This window comes from Bombina bombina, chromosome 1 (assembly GCF_027579735.1).
Source record: "Bombina bombina isolate aBomBom1 chromosome 1, aBomBom1.pri, whole genome shotgun sequence".
Lineage (NCBI taxonomy): Eukaryota > Metazoa > Chordata > Amphibia > Anura > Bombinatoridae > Bombina > Bombina bombina.
The window spans coordinates 1,475,059,997-1,475,083,042 of record NC_069499.1 but is presented as its reverse complement, the minus strand read 5'-3'; the positions used below and the strand labels follow the sequence as shown (position 1 = coordinate 1,475,083,042).

Genomic DNA, 23,046 nt, shown 5'->3' with positions numbered 1-23,046 from the left:
GGTTTGCGAAGCATTACCCTCTTGTCTAGAGGCTGCAGAGTTGGAGGCCGGTCCGTTCCTGAAATTGCGAAAGGAACGAAAATTAGACTTATTCTTGGCTTTGAAAGGCCTATCTTGTGGGAGGGCGTGGCCCTTACCCCCAGTGATGTCTGAGATAATCTCTTTCAATTCTGGCCCAAAAAGAGTTTTACCCTTGAAAGGGATATTAAGCAATTTTGTCTTGAAAGATACATCCGCTGACCAAGACTTTAGCCAGAGCGCTCTGCGCGCCACAATTGCAAACCCAGAATTTTTCGCCGCTAATCTAGCTAACTGCAAAGCGGCATCTAAAATAAAGGAATTAGCTAACTTAAGTGCGTGAACCCTGTCCATAACCTCCTCATACGGAGTCTCTCTACTGAGCGACTTTTCTAGTTCTTCGAACCAGAACCACGCTACTGTAGTGACAGGAATAATGCACGAAATAGGTTGCAGGAGGTAACCTTGCTGTACAAAAATCTTTTTAAGCAAACCCTCCAATTTTTTATCCATAGGATCTTTGAAAGCACAATTATCCTCGATAGGAATAGTAGTGCGCTTGGCTAGTGTAGAAACTGCCCCCTCGACCTTAGGGACTGTCTGCCATAAGTCCTTTCTGGGGTCGACCATAGGAAATAATTTCTTAAATATAGGAGGGGGAACAAAAGGTATGCCGGGCTTCTCCCACTCCTTATTCACTATGTCCGCCACCCGCTTGGGTATAGGAAAAGCGTCAGGGTGCACCGGAACCTCTAGGAACTTGTCCATCTTGCACAATTTTTCTGGAATGACCAGGTTGTCACAATCATCCAGAGTAGATAACACCTCCTTAAGCAGTGCGCGGAGATGCTCTAATTTAAATTTAAATGTCACAACATCAGGTTCTGCCTGTTGAGAAATTCTACCTGAATCTGAAATTTCCCCATCTGACAAAACCTCCCTCATGGCCCCTTCAGATTGGTGTGAGGGTATGACAGAGCAAATATCCTCAGCGCCCTCCTGCTCTACAGTGTTTAAAACAGAGCAATCGCGCTTTCTCTGATTTGCAGGCATTTTGGATAAAATATTTGCTATGGAGTTATCCATTACTGCCGTCAATTGTTGCATAGTAATAAGCATTGGCGCGCTAGAAGTACTAGGGGCCTCCTGCGTGGGCAAAACTGGTGTAGACACAGAAGGAGATGATGTAGAACTATGTCTACTCCCTTCATCTGATGAATCATCTTGGGCAACTTTACTATCTGTGGCAGTACTGTCCTTACTTTGTTTGGACGCTATGGCACAATTATCACACAATTTTGAAGGGGGAGACACATTGGTTTTCATACATACAGAACATAGCTTATCTGAAGGCACAGACATGTTAAACAGGCTTAAACTTGTCAATAAAGTACAAAAACCGTTTTTAAACAAAACTGTTACTGTCTCTTTAAATTTTAAACAGTGCACACTTTATTACTGAATATGTGAAAAACTATGAAGGAATTGTTCAAATTTAACCAAATTTTCACCACAGTGTCTTAAAGCATTCACCCCAAATTTGAGACCTTTAACCCTTAAAATGAAGAAACCGGAGCCGGTTAAAGTTTTAACCCCTCTACAGTCCCAGCTACAGCCTTTGCTGCGACTTTACCAAACCCAGGGGGTATACGATACCAAATGAAGCCTTCTAGGAACCTTTTCAAATACTTTCAGACCCACACACATGCAGCTGCATGTCCTCTCAAAAGAAACTGCGCAGTAATGGCGCGAAAATGAGGCTCAGCCTACTACAGGGAAGGCCCTTCCTGACTGAAAAGGTGTCTAAACCAGTGCCTGACGTTAAAAAAAAAAAAAAAAAACGTTCCCCAAATTTTATAAGTGTGAATATCAACATCAATCTTTATAAAATGCCCAAATAAAGCAATCGATCTTGCCCATAAAAATGTCTACCAGTTTTATAGCCCATATTAAGCCCTTTATTCTGTTTGTTTTAGACTAAGAAAATGGCTTACCGGTCACCATGAGGGGAAATGACAGCCTTCCAGCATTACACAGTCTTGTTAGAAAAATGGCTAGTCATACCTTAAGCAGAAAAGTCTGCTAACTGTTTCCCCCAACTGAAGTTATTTCATCTCAACAGTCCTATGTGGAAACAGCAAACGATTTTAGTTACTGCTGCTAAAATCATATTCCTCTCACAAACAGAACTCTTCATCTTTTTCTGTTTCAGAGTAAATAGTACATACCAGCACTATTTTAAAATAACAAACTCTTGATAGTAGAATAAAAAAACTACAACTAATCACCACATACTCTTCACCATCTCCGTGGAGATGTTGCCTGTGCAACGGCAAAGAGAATGACTGGGGTGGGCGGAGCCTAGGAGGGACTATATGGTCAGCTTTTGCTGTACTCTTTGCCATTTCCTGTTGGGGAAGAGATATTCCCACAAGTTATGGATGACGCCGTGGACCGGACACACCAATGTTGGAGAAAATAAGGTATTAATATATTCTAAAAGGTTTTACACTAAACTGGTATGTTAAATCTAAGTCTGTCCCTTTAATATAAAGGGATCTAGTAATTTTTTCTTCCCTGACAGGTAAATTATATATATTTTCCTTTTCTGCTTATCTATATGAATAAAAGTCATTGCCTTGTGGATTTTACAATAACAAAAAAGCAAATGGGGGATGGGGGAATATTTTTAAAGCCTATATTCTTATTTCCAATAATAAAAAAATAAAAAAATAGCGGCATCTCTTGTTCTCCGCCATCTATGTAAAGCTACATAAAATAAAAATAGAACCAGTATTTCTGTACATAACAATGTTTTATAATAACTGCCCCAGAGACAATACCGTTGGTACCAAGTGCTTAATACAAAATGAGTAGAAATACTTTTTTTTGCCATTACAATCAGTTCCAAAAACTCTGCTCTCAATAACACACCAGTAAAATCCTGTTTATGTTCTAGTCGGTATATTCACAGATCAGATCCTACTGCCGCTCACCTGTAAACCTCTCTGTAACGACTTCCCATTTATACATATTGCTTTTCTATTAACTGTTGTCCTTCTTCTTATAGAGTTAATATAAACAGCAAACAGACTGCTGAGCCTTCACGCTTTGCTTACAGCCAACATTTCATAAGCTGTCAAATATTAATATTAATCACGCAATAAAAATAATGCATGCAGGCGCAAAAGGGACATGTTTGTTTTGATTCAAATTCTGATCTATGGAAGATGAGAGAAAGATTTATCTTTAACGCCAAGATAAATGGGTACGTGATTAAGGAGTCTGGCTAATTTATAGCTGACACACAATTAACTCCTCTGCGGCCAGGATAGTCTTTTAGCTTACATGCCACTTGTACTTCAGTGCGCCGCTGCAGTAAGGCCCCCATTCGATTCCGTACAATACAACGGTAATAACCGGCATGAGTTCGGTCCAGTGACGTAATCATGTACCTGGTTGAGAAAAAAGAAGCAAAAAGAAAAGATAAATATATTCATTAACAAAAGTATAAATTGTCTGATGTTTCCATTTTTTATTTTGATAGAAACAAATAGTACACATTCTGATATGAGAGGAACTAAAGAATATTATTTAAAGTGGCATTCTTGTGCAAAAAGTACATGATCTAATCTGTGCCATTCTTGCCTTACTGACCCAAGACAACAATTCACCTTGTGGGGGGTTAAACACAAAGTTAAAGAGTGCACGTAGCCTACCAAATGCACTTTCCTGCATGGAAGCTACAATGCTTAAAGCTCCAAAGGGTGACTTTACCTAGATGTTTATCCTGTTTGTGATGGTTTAACACATAGCTTGGAACAGAAGTGCAAAGATGAAGTGAATTAATTTGTGCATAAGAATGTCCCTTTAAAAACATATAGGAGGAAAGCTGATTTAGAAACAATGTGCAAAAGCAATTCAAGATTGCATGTATTTCACATAAGGCTATTTAAGTGATTAAAAAACTATTAAATAAAAACAAAACAAAAAACAACAATTTTTTTTTACGCTAACAGAAAAATATATTTTTGCAAACCTCATCCTTAGGGACTGATTCCTCATTGGATGATAAGGGCAACACCTACTATGAATCCATTAGAGGATACAACATAATCAACAAAGTTTAATTTTTCATTAGATGGGCAACTTATCTGATGTTCAAACAGTGAATTAAAATCAATATGAAGTTTGATATTTTACTGAAATATTCTTAGTCATTTTTAATAAATGGCCTATACAGGTTGTGGCAAACCTAGCCACTTCTGGACTATAACGTAAGAAAGGTTGTCTGTGACAGACCCTTCGGTCAGGACTGAAAGTGTTAACTTTATTTTCTAACCACAAGTGGCTGGCTCCAGCTACAATCTAATTAATGCTTAGCATTCTATTGTTTGATCACCCCCAGAGAGAAACGCCTAAGTGATAAGGAGAGTCAAGAGTGTCCTGTGGTTGAAGTGTTTAAGTAATATAATCCTATTGTATCATGTCAAGGGCGCTTCTCCCTTTTATCTAATGTACAACATTCTTTCCACCCCCATCTGGGGGGGGGGGTCAAAAACCTGTATAAATCTGTATGCTGCCTTCAAATAAAGTGTTATTCTGTTTAAAACCTGAAAACTGGCTGGGTTGTGAACTGCTGATTCCCTATGTAGGACATTGTTCCCTGGTGTTAACCCTTGGTATCCGGTTGGTACCGTTACAATTGGTGGCAAGCGACGGAATGAACCTTATCGCCCAGAAGAGCAACTACACAAGCCAGTAACCTCAGGAAGAGGGGGATTACTACAATACTGACTAAGATGGAAGGAGTACCAGGGACCGAAGTGAATGGAGATGGATTATTCTAAGCTAAAGAGACAAACGTAAAAGGAACTGCTAGAAGCCAGGGGAAAGATAGGCAGCAGCAAACCCAAGGCTATATTAATTGCTGAGCTGATGGAGGGAGACAGAGCTCGCAGCGCTACGCCTCCAGCAGCCATGGAGGAGACCCTATACCAGAGGGAAATGAGGACCAGGCTGGAATTTTTACCCCAACCTGTACCACGGGATATGCTATCTGTGGTAATGGCAGATGTGCAGGAGTACGTGATGGCACACAGTCCGCGGAATGCATCCTCCCGAGCAGAATCCATTTTGGACGCACTCAGCAACCCAGTAAGACCCAAAATCCCATACCATGCATTTAAAATGTTTTGTGAGGAGAAGGATGAGATTGATGGGTATTTACAGGATTTTGAGAGACTGTGCGAGTTACATGATTTGGAGCAGTCCGTATGGGTGCCGGTGCTAGCAGGCAAGCTAGCCGGTAGGGCAGCGGAAGCGTATCGCGCTGTACCCAGGGAGGACAGCAAGGATTACGCTAAAGTGAAGAGAGCGATCTTGGAAAGATATGCCATTACCTCAGAGGCATACCGGCGCAAGTTTAGAGGCCTGCGCAAGCCAGAAAGAGATTCCCATGCAGAGTGGGCCCACAAGCTGGATCAAGCATCTCAGGGGTGGATACAGGCCAGCCAAGCTACCACCATGGAAGAATTGCGACAACTGATGCTGTTGGAGCAATTCTTTAACGGCTTGTCCCCAGAAGCCCAAGAATGGGTGAGAGATCGAAAACCCCTCACCTTAACCGAAGCAGCCAGATTAGCAGACCAGCATTTTGATGCCAGGAGGCACCATGGACTACAGCCTAACAACGGACGGGCTAATATACAATGCCACACCTGCAAGCAGTGGGGACATATGGCACGTGAGTGCACCCAAAATCGGAGCAGACAAGCTTGGAACCAGGTCAGACAGAACCTGGCCCCAAGGGCGGCTGCTCACCATTACCAAACGGAGCCAGCCGCTCATGAGGTGTTGAGCACCCAAGCCGAGGAACCCCTGGGAATTCTGCATGAGGTGATGTCGGTCCAGGGACTTCGGGATTCGGGAGCTACTTTAACCCTGATAGCTCCCCATTTGGTGCCGGATACAGCACCCACTGGCGGATCCGTGGCAGTACGAGGGGCAGGGGGAGCAGTATACCGATTGCCCACTGCTAGAGTGGAGTACAGACCCCCAGTCACCCCAGCAGCTGCCAGTTACCAACCCCCGGCGCACCGCTATACCACACGGCCTCCGGCCACGAACTACCCTCAGAGAGCCCGGTTCAATTCGCGGGGCTACTCACAACCTATTCGGTGCTTTGGATGTAAGCAACTAGGGCACAAAAGACCAGAGTGTCCCCTAAATGCAGCGAATCAAGCACAGTCCTGGAGAAGACCCGCTGGCGGAATCCCACATAATCCTCAGCCTGTGGCCCGCTACGTAGAGGCGCCAGAATGCTGGGGCAGCCTACATGAAGCAGACCCCGTGCAAGCTGCCCACCGGAATAACCGGCAACGGGTTAAAGTGAATGGGAAGGAGGTCAGTTGTCTACGGGATACTGGTGCTACCATGACCTTGCTTCAAGAGAACTTGGTGCCTGAGAAACAGCACACTGGAGACACTGTGGCTGTGAGGGTAGCAGGGGGCACTGTGTTCCGCCTACCTGTTGCCAGGGTACATTTGGATTGGGGAGTGGGCGCTAGACTTGTGAATGTGGGGGTCAAGAAGGACTTACCTGCTGATGTTCTCCTTGGAAATGACTTGGCCCCCCTTGTTTCTGCCTATGCTCCCATGGATCCCGCTAATGTTAACCCTGTGACTACCCAAGCCCAGTCCCTCCGGGAAGAGACGCTTCCATGTTTGGGGTGGGGGCAGTACTGAGCCAAGTTGGAGCAGATGGCGGAGAACACCCCGTAGCTTACTTGAGCCGAAAGTTGTTGCCCCGGACATCCCCAAGCCGATCCGTTGGGATCAGACTGTGTATGCCGGCTTGGTTCTGGGGGAGCATTGTGGCAAACCTAGCCACTTCTGGACTATAACGTAAGAAAGGTTGTCTGTGACAGACCCTTCGGTCAGGACTGAAAGTGTTAACTTTATTTTCTAACCACAAGTGGCTGGCTCCAGCTACAATCTAATTAATGCTTAGCATTCTATTGTTTGATCACCCCCAGAGAGAAACGCCTAAGTGATAAGGAGAGTCAAGAGTGTCCTGTGGTTGAAGTGTTTAAGTAATATAATCCTATTGTATCATGTCAAGGGCGCTTCTCCCTTTTATCTAATGTACAACATTCTTTCCACCCCCATCTGGGGGGGGGGGGGGTCAAAAACCTGTATAAATCTGTATGCTGCCTTCAAATAAAGTGTTATTCTGTTTAAAACCTGAAAACTGGCTGGGTTGTGAACTGCTGATTCCCTATGTAGGACATTGTTCCCTGGTGTTAACCCTTGGTATCCGGTTGGTACCGTTACACAGGTATACCCCGGTCATACAGCAGGTTAGGGACTGGAGCCCCGCTCAGGGCCGGATTTACATCTCAGGTGCCTGTAGGCACAAAAACCTGAAGCGCCCCCCCCCACCCCCCCACCCCCCCTAGAAAAAAGTGGAAAAAATGAGGACTTTTTTTTATTATTATTTAGGACAACTAAAAATAAATATTAGATGTAAAATTACATTTTCCCTTTTATGGAGATACACAAATACACACACCAATTGCAATATTTGTTGTAATGGAAGCTACACCAAAAATCAATATTCACTTGACTCAAATGGCCATACAATTTCTATTATGTATAACAAAAACAAATCATGTTAAACTTTTAATGCAAAATATTCTAAAGAAAACCCTATTTAAAGGGACATCAAATGTGACAGTTTGCTGGGCATTTTATTATTGCACTAGTGCTTGCAGAGAAGTGTGTTAGCCTCTTGCAAAAGAGTTAAACACATAGTCAATGTCAGTTCTGAGACAGCAATACACATCTGTGCAGACCCAGATGGGCTCATAGGACATGTTTATTGACAAGCCATTAGTGTATTGCTTTTCTGGAGATGACTTTGACTATGTGCTTAACATTTTGTTGGAGTCAAACACAGTTTTGTGTAAACAATAGCAATATTAAAACTAGCAGCATGCAAGCTCATCACCATCAACAACCTGTGCAGCCAGTGGAAGAAAATATAAAATGTAGGGAAAAAAATCTTGTAAACTCTGATATTTTTGGTACAAACACACACAGATGTTACATTTATTTTGTTCTGAAATATAAATATCATATGATGTTGCTCTCAAAGGAAAACATGGAATGTTGTAGATTATATGTAATCCAGGGGTCAACAAATGTGTTTAAAATTAGAATTTAGAAATTCAATGGGAGGGGTTTAGTTTTAATCTTTGCCCCTCTCTCCTTCATGGCTCCCTCAACTGCTGTAACATATTCCCAATGAAACACTCGACTTTGTAGGCACCTGGCAGCACAATTCTTACTAAAATAAATGCCCTCATAAAAAAAAAAAAAAAAAAAAAAAAAAATTTTTTTTTTTTTTTTTTATTATTGACAGGCAGGCGCCCCTCACTGCAAGGCGCCTGTAGGCACATGCCTACTGTGCCTAATGGGAAATCCGGCCCTGGCCCCGCTGTAAAGTGAAAACCGCAACAAGGCGGTTTTAGCTTTCTTTTCACTTGCCAGTGTGTTTAAAGACTTGAAAACATGTTTGAACTAATATATATTAGTGGTGTAATAGTGCTAGTTTAGTTTAACACTAGCACAGCACAGTATCCAATTAGTTTTCAATAAATACTGTACCTGTAAAATAGTGAAAATGAATGTAGTGCAATTTGCCAGACTATAGCACTGAGAGACAGATTGCACTGTAATGCTGTAAACAGAGTGAACTAAGCATAACAAAATGGTGCCAGACACTTTTCTCACAATCTCACGATGATTACAGCACTGTTTCAAAATTCTTGGAGTTTGAACTTTAGCTCCACAAAGCGCTGTATTAGCGAAGCGCTGTAAAGTGAAGCGCTGTAAAGTGAGGTATACCTGTAATATTTTTAGCACACATTTTCTTTTCCCTAGACTTTTTCATACATCCCTAAAAACATAATCCAAAATTAAAGATCTAGGGCTTCATTTAGGGATGGAAACAATGTTTGCCTTTATACAATTTTAGGCATTCTAGTTGTAAAATAATAACTGAAAGCAACTGCAATAATTTCAGTAGTCTGTAAAGTATATTGTTTAGTTGTTACTACCAGTTAAGTTTACAAATGGAATGTGATATAGCCCTTTATATCAGGACTTGGTGAATCAAGGGAGCCAGGGCTCCAAAAAAATTATTTGTAGCGCTCAAATTTTTTGCATTATTCTACAAATATATTTTATATAAATTCCATTCTTGGCTTAAAGAGACATTAAACCTATATTTTTTCTTTCATGATTCAGATAGAGTATACCATTTTAAACAACTTTCTAATTTACTTTATTTATCTAATTTGCTTCATTCTCTTGATACTCTTTCCTGAAAAGCATATCTAGATAGGCTCAGTGGCTTCTGATTGGTGGCTGCACATAGATGCCTCATGTGATTGGCTCACCAACGTGCATTGCTATTTCTTTAACAAAGGATATCTAAAAATTGCAGCAAATTAGATAATAGAAGTAAATTGGAATGTTGTTTAAAACTGTATTCTCTATCTGAATCATTAAAGAAAAAATGTGGGTTTAATAACCCTTTAACCTCTCCTTTATATGGCAAATTTAAAGTAGGCTACAAAGAAGAAAAAGGATTTCTTAAAACTAATACTGTACCTTACAAAAGAGAGCAGTCTACACCCCAAACATCAGATTTCCTTAACCATTCAAATCATATAAGCCTGCCCAGCTCCAACAAATTGACTGGCCAACAGATCATACTTGCTTAAATTCCTTAGATCTCAACCCACATTTCCCAAGATTAGATCAGGTTAGATTGTCGTCCCAGATCAGGTCTCCATGGTAACTTCTTTATCACAAACATACTTGATCCTTTCAGATCTGTCCCTACTGAGTTTCACCAATGTGATTCTCCTGTCTTCACATATCAGAGTCACATGCCTCATTGGGCCACAACCATTGGTCTCCTCAGAACTCCATCCACTAACATCCCAAGATGAGAACTATCTTTTGCCCAGTTTAGGTCACCTGCCCTTCAGATAAAATATGACACCAGATCAAAAATCTGCCTGATTCCCTCAACCAAGTGTTTGTGCCAATAGATCAGAGCTCCTTCTTTTGCCAGAGCTGCTCTCCTGAATAACATCTACACATCATACTGGGCTGGAGAACCATGCCCTTGGACACAGTCAGTTGAAGGCTGTGTATACTAGAGGGTGAAGTAGGCCTTGTAGGCCTTTCTTGTCTGGGCAGAGAGGAGTCTGCATTGTTAGCTTGAAGCAGTACAGAGACGCAAACTGTATATCAAATGTAGAGAAGTTCTGCGTAAATCTGTTGTCTGCAGCACATACAAGTTGTGTGTTGTTTACATCATACCGCAGACCAGATACATGGCCCTGCACAAACAATGCTAACAATGCACCACTAGATACAAGACAAGAACTCCGCTACATCCCTACATGAATACCCAGCAGAACTCATGGCCCTACACAACCTGGATTTCAACTACATGACTACATCATGTCACCACTACAGCTCTTCTATGGCCACATCAGACCTGCTCCCACATCCCCTTTAGGGGCATGTAAAAGACTGCAAACCAAATGCATGCTCCATGGCACCTTTATGCCCACAGACCTGATGTATATCTCTTAAAGGGACAGGAAACCCAAACATCTTCTTCCATGATTTAGATAGAGAATACAATGTTAAACAACTTTCCAATTTACTTCAATTATTTAATTTGCTTCATTCTCTTGTTATCCTTTGCTGAAAGTTTATATAGGAAAGCTCAGGAGCCACGAAGAACCTAGCGGCTAGATTTAGAGTTCTGCGGCCAAAGGGGTGCGTTAGCTACGCTGGCTTTTTTCCCCCCGCACCTTTTAAATACCGCTGGCATTTAGAGTTCACAGAAGGGCTGCGTTAGGCTCCAAAAAGGGAGCGTAGAGCATATTTACCGCCACTGCAACTCTAAATACCAGCGTTGCTTACGGACGCGGCCAGCTTCAAAAACGTGCTCGTGCACGATTCCCCCATAGGAAACAATGGGGCTGTTTGAGCTGAAAAAAACCTAACACCTGCAAAAAAGCAGCGTTCAGCTCCTAACGCAGCTACATTGTTTCCTATGGGGAAACACTTTCTAAGTCTGCACCTAACACCCTAACATGTACCCCGAGTCTAAACACCCCTAACCTTACACTTATTAACCCCTAATCTGCCGCCCCCGCTATCGCTGACCCCTGCATATTATTATTAACCCCTAATCTGCCGCTCCGTACACCGCCGCAACCTACGTTATACCTATGTACCCCTAATCTGCTGCCCCTAACATCGCCGACCACTATGTTATATTTATTAACCCCTAATCTGCCGCCCCCGCTATCGCTGACACCTGCATATTATTATTAACCCCTAATCTGCCGCTCCGTACACCGCCGCAACCTACATTATCCCTATGTACCCCTAATCTGCTGCCCCTAACACCGCCGACCCCTATATTATATTTATTAACCCCTAATCTGCCGCCCCCAACGTCGCCTCCACCTACCTACAATTATTAACCCCTAATCTGACGACCGGATCTCACCGCTACTATAATAAATGTATTAACCCCTAAAGCTAAATCTAACCCAAACCCTAACACCCCCCTAAATTAAATATAATTTAAATCTAACGAAATAAATTAACTCTTATTAAATAAATTATTCCTATTTAAAGCTAAATATTGTATTTAATTAATTTATTGATAGTGTAGTGTTAGGTTTAATTGTAACTTAGGTTAGGATTTATTTTACAGGTAATTTTGTAATTATTTTAACTAGGTAACTATTAAATAGTTATTAACTATTTAATAGCTATTGTACCTGGTTAATATAATTACAAAGTTGCCTGTAAAATAAATATTAATCCTAAAATAGCTACAATATAATTATAATTTATATTGTAGCTATATTAGGGTTTATTTTACAGGTAAGTATTTAGCTTTAAATAGGAATAATTTATTTAATAATAGTTAATTTATTTCATTAGATTTAAATTATATTTAAGTTAGGGGGGGTGTTAGGGTTAGAGTTAGACTTAGCCTTATGGGTTAATACATTTATTATAGTAGCGGTGTGGTCCGGTCGGCAGATTAGGGGTTAATTATTGTAGGTAGGTGGAGGCGACGTTGGGGGCGGCAGATTAGGGGTTAATAAATATAATATAGGGGTCGGCTGTGTTAGGGGCAGCAGATTATTGGTACATAGGGATAATGTAGGTTGCGGCGGTGTACGGAGCGGCAGATTAGGGGTTAAAAAAATATGCAGGTGTCAGCGATAGCGGGGGCAGCAGATTAGGGGTTAATCAATATAATATAGGGGTCAGCGATGTTAGGGGCAGCAGATTAGGGGTACATAGGGATAACGTAGCTGGCGGCGGTGTACGGAGTGCCAGATTAGGGGTTAAAAAATTTTAATAGAGTGGCTGCGATGTGGGGGGACCTCGGTTTAGGGGTACATAGGTAGTTTATGGGTGTTAGTGTACTTTAGAGCACAGTAGTTAAGAGCTTTATAAACCAGCGTTAGCCCAGAAAGCTCTTAACTACTGACTTTTTTCTGTGGCTGGAGTTTTGTCGTTAGATTTCTAACGCTCACTTCAGCCACGACTCTAAATACCGGCGTTAGAAAGATCCCATTGAAAAGATAGGATACGCAAATGGCGTAGGGGGATCTGCGGTATGGAAAAGTTGCAGCTGCAAAGTGAGCGTTAGAACCTTTCCTGACTGACTCCAAATACCAGCGGGCGGTAAAAACCAGCGTTAGGAGCCTCTAACGCTGGTTTTGATGGCTACCGCCCAACTCTAAATCTAGGCCTAGGTTTCTAGCTGCCGATTGGTGGTTGCGTATATATACAGAATGTCATTGGCTCACCCATTTGTTCAGTTAGAAACCAGTAGTGCATTGCTGCTCCTTCAAAAAAAGATACCAAGAGAATAAAGCACATTTGATAATAGAAGTAAATTGGAAAGTTGTTTAAAAATTGTATGTTCTACCTAAATCATGAAAGAGAATTTTTGGGTTTCAGGTCCCTTTAACTGCATCTTTATGCCATTGTAGACCAGAGACCACAGAGCTGTAATATGTACACATCAGTTTATCTAAATCGTTCAAAACTACAGAAGGCGATCATTAAATTAACATAATTTGAAGAATTTTTTATACAGAAAATGATAATAAAGTAAAATAGCCCCATTATGAACTGCATTTAATATCTCTTTAACACACACATCCATTATACTATTAACCCCCACAAACCAACCTATAAGCAATTGCATGATTTTAATAAATGTATGCTGCTTTTTTTTTAGTATGTCATATTTTTTTATTTTGTTATAGCGTGTCATCTTAATCAGCCTGAAAATACCTAATTAGAGAAGAAATGACTCACTCACTGAGCAGAAAATGATTATCACCTGCTCCAGGCTTTCAATAGCGCAAAAACATAATTTATGCTTACCTGATAAATTCCTTTCTTCTGTTGTGTGATCAGTCCACGGGTCATCATTACTTCTGGGATATTATCTGCTCCCCTACAGGAAGTGCAAGAGGATTCACCCAGCAGAGTTGCTATATAGCTCCTCCCCTCTACGTCACCTCCAGTCATTCGACCAAAGACCAACGAGAAAGGAGAAACCAAGGGTGTAGTGGTGACTGAATTATAATTTAAAAAATATGTACCTGCCTTAAAAAACAGGGCGGGCCGTGGACTGATCACACAACAGAAGAAAGGAATTTATCAGGTAAGCATAAATTATGTTTTCTTCTGTTATGTGTGATCAGTCCACGGGTCATCATTACTTCTGGGATACCAATACCAAAGCAAAAGTACACGGATGACGGGAGGGATAGGCAGGCTCATTATACAGAAGGAACCACTGCCTGAAGAACCTTTCTCCCAAAAATAGCCTCCGAAGAAGCAAAAGTGTCAAATTTGTAAAATTTGGAAAAAGTATGAAGCGAAGACCAAGTTGCAGCCTTGCAAATCTGTTCAACAGAGGCCTCATTCTTAAAGGCCCAAGTGGAAGCCACAGCTCTAGTGGAATGAGCTGTAATTCTTTCAGGAGGCTGCTGTCCAGCAGTCTCATAGGCTAAACGTATTATGCTACGAAGCCAAAAAGAGAGAGAGGTAGCAGAAGCTTTTTGACCTCTCCTCTGTCCAGAATAAACGACAAACAGGGAAGAAGTTTGGCGAAAATCTTTAGTTGCCTGCAAGTAGAACTTGAGGGCACGAACTACATCCAGATTGTGTAGAAGACGTTCCTTCTTTGAAGAAGGATTTGGACACAAGGATGGAACAACAATCTCTTGATTGATATTCCTGTTAGTGACTACCTTAGGTAAGAACCCAGGTTTAGTACGCAGAACTACCTTGTCTGAGTGAAAGATCAGATAAGGAGAATCACAATGTAGGGCTGATAACTCAGAGACTCTTCGAGCCGAGGAAATAGCCATTAAAAATAGAACTTTCCAAGATAACAATTTTATATCAATGGAATGAAGGGGTTCAAACGGAACACCCTGTAAAACGTTAAGAACTAAGTTTAAACTCCATGGTGGAGCAACAGTTTTAAACACAGGCTTGATCCTAGTTAAAGCCTGACAAAAGGCCTGGATGTCTGAATTTTCTGACAGACGCCTGTGTAACAAGATGGACAGAGCTGAGATCTGTCCCTTTAATGAGCTAGCCGATAAACCCTTTTCTAAACCTTCTTGTAGAAAAGACAATATCCTAGGAATCCTAACCTTACTCCAGGAGTAATCTTTGGATTCACACCAGTATAGGTATTTACGCCATATTTTATGGTAAATCTTTCTGGTAACAGGCTTCCTAGCCTGTATCAGGGTATCAATAACCGACTCAGAAAAACCACGTTTTGATAAAATCAAGCGTTCAATTTCCAAGCAGTCAGCTTCAGAGAAGTTAGACTTTGATGTTTGAATGGACCCTGAATTAGAAGGTCCTGTCTTAGAGGTAGAGACCAAGGCGGACAGGATGACATGTCCACTAGATCTGCATACCAAGTCCTGCGCGGCCATGCAGGCGCTATTAGAATCACTGATGCTCTCTCCTGTTTGATTTTGGCAATCAATCGAGGAAGCAGTGGGAAGGGTGGAAACACATAAGCCATCCTGAAGTTCCAAGGTGCTGTCAAAGCATCTATCAGAACCGCTCCCGGATCCCTGGATCTGGATCCGTAGCGAGGAAGTTTGGCGTTCTGGCGAGACGCCATGAGATCTATCTCTGGTTTGCCCCAACGTTGAAGTATTTGGGCAAAGACCTCCGGATGAAGTTCCCACTCCCCCGGATGAAGAGTCTGGCGACTCAAGAAATCCGCCTCCCAGTTCTCCACTCCCGGGATGTGGATTGCTGACAGGTGGCAAGAGTGAGACTCTGCCCAGCGAATTATCTTTGATACTTCTATCATTGCTAGGGAGCTTCTTGTCCCTCCTTGATGGTTGATGTAAGCTACAGTCGTGATGTTGTCCGACTGAAACCTGATGAACCCCCGAGTCTTTAACTGGGGCCAAGCTAGAAGGGCATTGAGAACTGCTCTCAATTCCAGAATGTTTATTGGCAGGAGACTTTCCTCCTGACTCCATTGTCCCTGAGCCTTCAGAGAATTCCAGACAGTGCCCCAACCTAGAAGGCTGGCGTCTGTTGTTACAATTGTCCAGTCCGGCCTGCTGAACGGCATCCCCCTGGACAGATGTGGCCGAGAAAGCCACCATAGAAGAGAGTTTCTGGTCTCTTGATCCAGATTCAGAGTGGGGGACAAATCTGAGTAATCCCCATTCCACTGACTCAGCATGCACAATTGCAGCGGTCTGAGATGTAGGCGTGCAAAGGGAACTATGTCCATTGCTGCTACCATTAAGCCGATCACCTCCATGCATTGAGCTACTGACGGGAGTTGAATGGAATGAAGGACACGGCATGCATTTAGAAGCTTTGTTAATCTGTCTTCTGTCAGATAAATCTTCATTTCTACAGAATCTATAAGAGTCCCCAAGAATGGAACTCTTGTGAGAGGAAAGAGAGAACTCTTCTTTTCGTTCACTTTCCATCCATGCGACCTTAGAAATGCCAGAACTAACTCTGTATGAGACTTGGCAGTTTGAAAGCTTGAAGCTTGTATCAGATGTCGTCTAGGTACGGAGCTACCGAAATTCCTCGCGGTCTTAGTACCGCCAGAAGGGCACCCAGAACCTTTGTAAAGATTCTTGGAGCCGTAGCCAATCCGAATGGAAGGGCTACAAACTGGTAATGCCTGTTTAAGAAGGCAAACCTTAGATACCGGTAATGATCTTTGTGAATCGGTATGTGAAGGTAAGCATCCTTTAAATCCACTGTGGTCATGTACTGACCCTCTTGGATCATGGGTAAGATTGTCCGAATAGTTTCCATTTTGAACGATGGAACTCTTAGGAATTTGTTTAGGATCTTTAAATCCAAGATTGGCCTGAAAGTTCCCTCTTTTTTGGGAACCACAAACAGGTTTGAGTAAAACCCTTGTCCTTGTTCCGACCGCGGAACCGGATGGATCACTCCCATTAATAATAGATCTTGTACACAGCGTAGAAACGCGTCCTTCTTTATTTGGTTTGTTGACAACCTTGACAGATGAAATCTCCCTCTTGGGGGAGAGAATTTGAAGTCTAGAAGGTATCCCTGAGATATGATCTCTAGCGCCCAGGGATCCTGGACATCTCTTGCCCAAGCCTGGGCGAAGAGAGAGAGTCTGCCCCCCACTAGATCCGGTCCCGGATCGGGGGCCCTCGGTTCATGCTGTCTTTGGGGCAGCAGCAGGTTTACTGGCCTGCTTGCCCTTGTTCCAGGACTGGTTAGGCTTCCAGCCTTGTCTGTAACGAGCAACAGCTCCTCCCTGTTTTGGTGCAGTGGAAGTTGGCGCTGCTCCTGCTTTGAAATTCCGAAAGGGACGAAAATTAGACTGTCTAGCCTTAGCTTTGGCTTTGTCTTGAGGTAGAGCGTGGCCCTTACCTCCTGTAATGTCAGCAATAATTTCTTTCAAACCGGGCCCAAATAAAGTTTGCCCCTTGAAAGGTATATTAAGTAATTTGGACTTAGAAGTTACATCAGCCGACCAGGATTTTAGCCACAGCGCCCTGCGTGCCTGAATGGCGAATCCTGAATTCTTAGCCGTAAGTTTGGTTAAATGTACTACGGCCTCCGAAATGAATGAATTAGCTAGTTTAAGGACTCTAAGCCTGCCCGTAATGTCGTCCAGCGTAGCTGAACTAAGGTTCTCTTCCAGAGACTCAATCCAAAATGCTGCCGCAGCCGTGATCGGCGCGATGCATGCAAGGGGTTGTAATATAAAACCTTGTTGAACAAACATTTTCTTAAGGTAACCCTCTAATTTTTTATCCATAGGATCTGAAAAAGCACAGCTATCCTCCACCGGGATAGTGGTACGCTTAGCTAAAGTAGAAACTGCTCCCTCCACCTTAGGGACCGTTTGCCATAAGTCCCGTGTGGTGGCGTCTATTGGAAACATCTTTCTAAATATTGGAGGGGGTGAGAACGGCACACCGGGTCTATCCCACTCCTTAGTAACAATTTCAGTTAATCTCTTAGGTATAGGAAAAACGTCAGTACTCGCCGGTACCGCAAAGTATTTATCCAACCTACACATTTTCTCTGGTATTGCAACAGCGTTACAATCGTTGAGAGCTGCTAAGACCTCCCCTAGTAATACACGGAGGTTTTCCAATTTAAATTTAAAATTTGAAATATCTGAATCCAATCTGTTTGGATCAGAACCGTCACCTACAGAATGAAGCTCTCCGTCCTCATGCTCTGCAAGCTGTGACGCAGTATCAGACATGGCCCTAGAATTATCAGCGCACTCTGTTCTCACCCCAGAGTGATCACGCTTGCCTCTTAGTTCTGGTAATTTAGCCAAAACTTCAGTCATAACAGTAGCCATATCTTGTAATGTTATCTGTAATGGCTGCCCAGATGTACTAGGCGCCATAATATCACGCACCTCCCGGGCGGGAGATGCAGGTACTGACACGTGAGGCGAGTTAGTCGGCATAACTCTCCCCTCGCTGTTTGGTGAAATTTGTTCAATTTGTACAGATTGGCTTTTATTTAAGGTAGCATCAATACAGTTAGTACATAAATTTCTATTGGGCTCCACCTTGGCATTGGAACAAATGACACAGGTATCTTCCTCTGAATCAGACATGTTTAACACACTAGCAATAAACATGCAACTCGGTTACAATTTTATTTAATAAAAACGTACTGTGCCTCAAGAAGCACTAAACGATTAAATGACAGTTGAAAAAATGAACTGAAAAAACAGTTATAGCATCACTCTTAACAAACAACACAACTTTTTAGCAAAGGTTTGTTCCCATTAGTAAAATAACACTAATTAAATTTTAAACATAAAAATTACAGAGCAACGTTTTAAATCACAGTCACTATATAAGTCTCACAGCTCTGCTGAGAGAATCTACCTCCCTTCAAAGAAGTTTGAAGACCCCTGAGTTCTGTTAGAGATGAACCGGATCATGCAGAAAAACTGACTGGAAATTTTTGATGCGTAGCAAAGAGCGCCAAAAACGGCCCCTCCCTCTCACACACAGCAGTGAGAGAGAAACGAAACTGTCATAATTAACACAAGCAAACTGCCAAGTGGAAAAATAATGCCCAAATACTTATTCACTCAGTACCTCATTAATGCAAACGATTCTACATTCCAGCAAAAACGTTTAACATGAAAAATACCTAATAAAAGGTTTAATGTACTTTTACAGAGTAATTCCGGTGAAATACCATCCCCAGAATACTAAAGTGTAGAGTATACATACATGTTCATTATAACGGTATGGCAGGATTTTTTCATCAATTCCATTCAGAAAATAAAAACTGCTACATACCTCAATGCAGATTCAACTGCCCGCTGTCCCCTGATCTGAAGTTTTTACCTCCCTCAGATGGCCGAGAAACAGCAATATGATCTTAACTACTCCGGTTAAAATCATAAGAAAAACTCTGGTAGATTCTTCTTCAAACTCTGCCAGAGAGGTAATAACACGCTCCGGTGCTATTGTAAAATAACAAACTTTTGATTGAAGTTCTAAAAACTAAGTATAATCACCATAGTCCTCTCACACCTCCTATCTAGTCTTTGGGTGCAAGAGAATGACTGGGGGTGACGTAGAGGGGAGGAGCTATATAGCAACTCTGCTGGGTGAATCCTCTTGCACTTCCTGTAGGGGAGCAGATAATATCCCAGAAGTAATGATGACCCGTGGACTGATCACACATAACAGAAGAAATAAAGTCTCTGTATTTATGCGTAGCTCTGTCTATAGGCATAATGTCTATTATAAATCTATATAAAATATATATGACACAACGGTCAGGCTTGTCAATCCAATCAATCATTCCATAAAAAGTTAGTTTTTTTCGATCATGGCATCTCATTGGCCTCATATTATTAAAACTACACATTTGTATAGTAAATATATTTAACAGATTAATAACTTTTTCACTTAATAAAGATTAGTCTCATTATACTATATTATTTTCAGCATCCAAATTTAACATATTAAAAAAGTAACTTTTTAAAAATGAAACTGCTCAATGTACCTCATTCTATCCCAACCCTCTAAACACAATAGACTGAGGTATTTCTCTCAAATCCTAATTGATTTTAACTAGAGATTGCTTGTTTCCCTTGACTATATACTGTTTTCTACCAGACAAAGCAACACAAAAGCTAAAAATTTTAATTTCTGCCACTTTCCCATGATGCTTTGCTTCTTAGGGTTCTGAACAATGCCTGATGTTGGCATTGGCCCTAATTGTTTCGGATGCCATCTGTTTTCTTACAGTGAGGGGGGCTCTATCTGGCAGAGGCAGCCGGATTGAGTGGTTCCAGCCGCCTGGCTGCCTGCATAGAAATCTCACTTGTCATTTTTCCGCAGCTGGGTATCACAGGAGGAAACTCATATAAGACGCATCAAGTGTTCCTGCAGCCAGGGAACTAAAAACATGGATAATCCGTCCCTCACCAAGACAGAAAACTTTACTTCCTTAAGACTTCAGGTAAAACCAATTGTTGTAGGTTTTTTTTTTTTTTAGAGAGAAAATGATTGGTTGATTAATGAAGCAGCTACCACTGCGTTAATATTTTACAAATACAATTAAAAGTTTAATTCTAAAATTACAGAAACATTCTGCATATCTCACTTAACTCATAGGATACCAGAGAGCTGCAAGATATCTGTCAATTAAATGGACATTAAACTGAAAATGTAATTCCACATAAAGGGGCAATTTATGAAAACATGAATGGCTCTTGGTACGCAGACTTGCATGAACAAGCCTGCAACAGCAATTTAAGAAGCAGCAGTTTCAGAAACATACTGGAATAACTTGGGTAATTGAACTCTCAAGCAACCAATCATGCAAGAGTAGGGGTGGCATTGACATTGCTTGTGAAATGTTAAATACAGAGAGAAAATGCTGCAATAAATTTGACCCAAAAATATAAGTGAAAGTGATGCCTAGTAACTCAATCTTGTAATGCACTTTTATTTTTGCCTAATTTTCCTGTAATTTAGCTCTGAACATTTTTTCCCCCTGGCCCAAATAAGATGGAGTTCCAAAACACTAACCATACTCCATGCTGGCCAGTGGCCAGTTATTGCTTGATCAATCCACAAACTGGCTACAGCCAAGGCTATACTATACATACAGTAAAACTCAAGAGGCTCTGAATATCTCAGGTTTGCAAGACAATGAAACAAAAATAATAAATGCAATGTAGTGATTTCATTGCTAATATATGCTATGCATATATAATGAAATGTCCCTATAAGGCTTCTCTCTTCGTTTCAACTTAATGTGTCGTACTGTGGACAGTCTATTTCACATATCTACAGCTCATTTGGTAAAAGAGTCCTAATTTTACATTTCATAACCTTCCACTCGATTGCCTTTGATTCTTTTTGTAAGCAAATATCTGGCAGGATTTTAGTGTGTAGATGCTTGCGAGATAATTCCAACCTCTGACTGGTAATGAAGCGGTTAAAGGCAAATACAAAATCATTAGGAAAACAAATGACATTTGTGAGCATGCAGAGAGAGAGAAAAAAAACCACACTGATATCTCAATCTGCATCAGATCAGTGGCAGTCAGGCAGCAAGATGAGCTGATCTTAAATTGAAAATGAATATTATTTTGCAGGCAAATTATACCCGACGTGCCGTCATGTCCCTCCGCCGGTGCATTGATGCTGTAAGGACGTCCGGGTTAATTATCACCAAGAAGCTTGATCTAGACGAGATTCTCTTATCTGCTTGTCAGGGATACAGACCCAAGAGTAGCTGCGTTATTGGCCAGGGGAGATAGCGAGGATTACGGGCTGCTAAGATAAGCCTATTAAACACCACTAATAAACAGGAGCGGCCAGACCCATAGGGGCGAACAGATCCGGGGATAAACTCAGATTAGAAGCTTCAAGCTGCAGATCTCCCTAAATGACCTATTTCGCAAATTCTAGTCCCATTTCTACTGAGCGCTAAAAGTTTGTCAAATTTTGCCCATAAACAAAACAAAAAAAAAAAAATACATTTCAGAAACAAAACAATTTTGCTTAACGTGCATTAATGTCACAAGCTGCAAAATCAGAATCTTTATTTCTTCTGAAAATCATTAAATGGCCAAGTTTCACAGCACACATTTAAAACAACATTTTAACATTCGCAATTGCTTTTTACTGCATTAAATATACAATCTAAGGCTTAAAAGTATTTAACTGAAGCACTTCAGTTATCTCAACCACACTAACTTCTGCTCCCCATAGACTTATATGAGGCGCACAAATAACCTCCCAACTGGTAGTTATTGCTCATGCGCTAACCCAAAACTGCGCTAGACCAACTGCGCTAAATCCGAAGGTGCATTAGTAATACTTTAAATTCCTATCAGGTATATTACGAGTTTTGTGTTACGGCTTTTAACGCTGAAAATATTGCAATTTCAGCGTAAACGCAATAACACAGCTATTGGGAGTAGTGTCGGTGTATTTATACCGCAAGCATTTTAGCCTGTAACGCAACATCCATTCCGCACTAAAAAAAATTACGTTTTTGCAAGGGATTTTCATAGCACCGGTATTACAGGTTGTGCGGTAAGGCTAAAAAGCTTGTGGTACAGCCTATACCGTCACGATCCATACCGCCATCTTAGACCAGTAGTTATGAGTTTTGTGCAACAAAAATGTTTCACAAAACTCATAACTAAAGTGTTACAAAATACACTAACACCCATTAATTACCTAAGTGGTCGTCTTGGAGGTGTGTTTGGGGTTGTTATCATGTTGGAATACCGTCCTGTGGCCCAGTCTCTGAAGGGAGGGGATCATGCTCTGCCTCAGTATGTCACAGTACATGTTGGCATTCATGATTCCTTCAATTAACTTTAGCTCCCTAGTGCCGGCAGCATTTATGCAGGCCCAGACCATGACACTCCCATCACCATGCTTGACTGTAGGTAAGACACACTTGTCTTTGTACTCCTCACCTGGATGCCGCCACACACACTTGACACCGTCTGAACCAAATTAGTTTATCTTGGTCTCATCGGCCCACAGGACAGGGTTCCAGTAATCCATGACCTTAGTCTGCTTGTCTTCAGCAAAGTGTTTGCAAGCTTTCGTGTGCATCATCTTTAGAAGAGGCTTCCTTCTGGGACGACAGCCATGCAGACCAATTTGATGCAGTGTGCGGTGTATGGTCTGAACACTGACAGGCTGACCCCCCACGCCTTCAACCTCTGCAGCAATGCTGGCAGCACTTATACGTCTATTTCCCAAAGAAAACCTCTGTATATGACGCTGAGCCTGTGCACTTCTATGGTCGACCATGGCGAGGCCTGTTCTGAGTGGAACCTGTCCTGTGAAATCGCTGTATGGTCTTGCC

The 23,046-nt window shown here is 41.7% G+C and overlaps 1 protein-coding gene across 1 annotated transcript in view; it reads right to left on the bottom strand.

The window, feature by feature from the left end:
* The window catches only part of SDK2 (sidekick cell adhesion molecule 2), a 476,461-nt gene that overhangs the window by 199,145 nt on the left and 254,270 nt on the right, over positions 1 to 23,046 (bottom strand). The window contains exon 4 of the mRNA XM_053721253.1: positions 3,367 to 3,473. Within this exon, the coding sequence (XP_053577228.1) occupies positions 3,367 to 3,473 (107 nt within the window). The remainder of the gene's footprint in view (positions 1 to 3,366; positions 3,474 to 23,046) is intronic.